Source organism: Lathyrus oleraceus, chromosome 6, assembly GCF_024323335.1.
Source record: "Lathyrus oleraceus cultivar Zhongwan6 chromosome 6, CAAS_Psat_ZW6_1.0, whole genome shotgun sequence".
Classification (NCBI taxonomy): domain Eukaryota; kingdom Viridiplantae; phylum Streptophyta; class Magnoliopsida; order Fabales; family Fabaceae; genus Lathyrus; species Lathyrus oleraceus.
The window spans coordinates 192,705,831-192,708,188 of record NC_066584.1 but is presented as its reverse complement, the minus strand read 5'-3'; the positions used below and the strand labels follow the sequence as shown (position 1 = coordinate 192,708,188).

General features: G+C 41.1%; 1 protein-coding gene across 1 annotated transcript; it reads right to left on the bottom strand.

Annotated features, from left to right (window-relative positions):
* Window positions 1-217: 217 nt before the first annotated feature.
* Window positions 218-1,225, bottom strand: LOC127094712 (uncharacterized). The gene has a single exon (XM_051033506.1). The coding sequence runs from the start codon at window positions 1,223-1,225 to the stop codon at window positions 218-220; it is 1,008 nt and encodes a 335-aa protein (XP_050889463.1).
* Window positions 1,226-2,358: the final 1,133 nt, after the last annotated feature.

Here is a 2,358-nt window from a genome sequence, read left to right as displayed (position 1 = left end):
AATCTCCTCATTGAGTTGCTTTTCTAACCCTTCGATATGCACTTCTAGACTCTTCCTTATGTTCTCCTTGGATACTTTGAGAGAGTCAATACTTTTCTGCTTCGATATAAGCTTCTTCGTAAGCCTCTTCGTAAGCCTTCCAGTAGTCAATCTCGGGAAAGGAGGAACTTCCGCTACCCCGCTCAACTCTTGATCTCTTTCAGCTGAATGGAATCTGTCACGACTCTTCTTGGATCTTCTCAAGATTATGAGATAACTGATTCTTTTCTTGCTCAGCCACAAGGAGTTTCACCCCCAACTCCTCATTTTGCGACTGCAATTGAACTCTTTGAGCATAGAGTTGATCATAAGACTCTTTGGGCACCGCGTCAGGTTGATCAAGACTCTGGTGATACAAAGGAGCTTCCAAATGAAAAGGCCATCGTTGTCTCATGTTCCTCTCAACGAGCCACTGAACATAAGGAGAGTAAATTCCAGCATCTCTTTTGCCAAAATAAGTACTATCTTCCAGATGAACATTTTCCCATGCTTTGGCAGCCTTCTCCATCATCCCAGTACTATCAGGCACATTATAAGACAAGGATTCCATCACTTCCCGATCGGTCGGAGGCACCCTCAGCGCATACCCCAACTGCCTTCTAGAAAGTGTATGATTATAATTGACGCCACCTCTTATGCCCAAGAGAGGGACATTAGGAAATCCGCCGCATTTCACAATAATCTCTTTGTTCCCCAATCTTCCCAAGCCTGGCTTGTACCAATTGAGATCTTTGGAGGTTAGCCCCATCAAGCGATTAGACCATCTCATAGTATGTTGTGTATCAACAAATGCCTCTTGCGAAGGAAGGTGACTAGCAAACCATCGATACAACAACGGAGCACAGCAGAAAATCACTCCACCTTTGCCTTTATCGCTTCTAAAATGCACAAAATGATACAGGTCTCCCAAAATAGTGGGCACCAGATTCTTCTGGATATAGATAGAAATGGCATTCATGTCCAGAAACTTTGGCTCGTCCGGGAACAACATAATACCATAGATACAACAGGCGAGAATGGCGTTGAAGGCCTTCAAGTTTTTCTTATCAGCTTTGAAACTTGCTTCCTGCACAAGAAACCCCAGACGATAACCACTAACACCCCCTTTATGTTGAATATTTGCTTTCATAACAGATTCTTGAGAAAATAAAGTTGCGGCGATATGAGCAACTTCTGGCTCCTTCATACCAGCATGGAACGAAACCTGATGCAACACTGGAATGTCAAGAAGGTCGGATTACTCCTCGAAAGTGGGTGCCAATAAGAAATCCGGAAACACGAAACATCTCAGCAGACGATCATAAAACTGCAACAGGGTATGAACAACGTCCCTCTGTAAATTGCTCAACAGAGACTCTAAGTAAACCAGAATCCGCCCATAATATCTTCTGAAGACGTCTGAATTGTTAGCAAGGAATCTCTTGACTAAACCGAGAAGACCATCTTGATACACCTTTGGGAACTTATAACCAACATGATATTTGTGCCTTTGCTTATGAACATACTCCATCTTTAGGGTACTTTAAACAACAAGACTCGGAAATTTATACACCTGGAAATAAATGAACATGTATGTTAATATACAGGTTAATGGAATTTATAAATGTTTATGAATGCAACAGGATCAAGGCTCCGATATTCTAAACCACTGATGTACTGCTGATAGAATTAAGTCGGAACTGGACCAAATGTAACAAGTTCAAAGCTTCGTCGTCGTTTCTAATTCTGAGAAAAACCAAGAAAATTGGGTATGTTGAAAGCTTGTTTTCAGAACACTTGTCCCATCCCAGTCCTCACGGGTATGTTCTGGACACGAAACATCTCAGCAGACGATCATAAAACTGCAACAGGGTATGACCAACGTCCCTCTGAAAATCGCTCAACAGAGACTCTAAGTAAACCAGAATCCACCCATAATCTCTTCTGAAGACGTCTGAATTGTTAGCAAGGAATCTCTTGACTAAACCGAGAAGACCATCTTGATACACCTCTGGGAACTTATAACCAACATGATATTTGTGCCTTTGCTTATGAACATCCTCCATCTTTAGGGTACTTTAAACAACAAGACTCAGAAATTGATACACCTAGAAATAAATGAACATGTATGTTAATATGTGGGTTAATGCAATTTACAAATGTTTATGAATGCAACAGGATCAAGGCTCCGATATTCTAAACCAATGTTGTACTGCTGATAGAATTAAGCCGAAACTGGACCAAATGTAACAAGTTTAAAGCTTCATCATCGTTTCTGATTCTGAGAAAAACCAAGAAAGTTGGGTATGTTAAAATCTTGTTTTCAGAACACGTGTCCCA

What these genes read in the sequence shown, in the direction of transcription:
- LOC127094712 (XM_051033506.1), bottom strand. Translation starts at nt 1,225, where the DNA reads ATGAAGGAGCCAGAAGTTGCTCATATCGCCGCAACTTTATTTTCTCAA.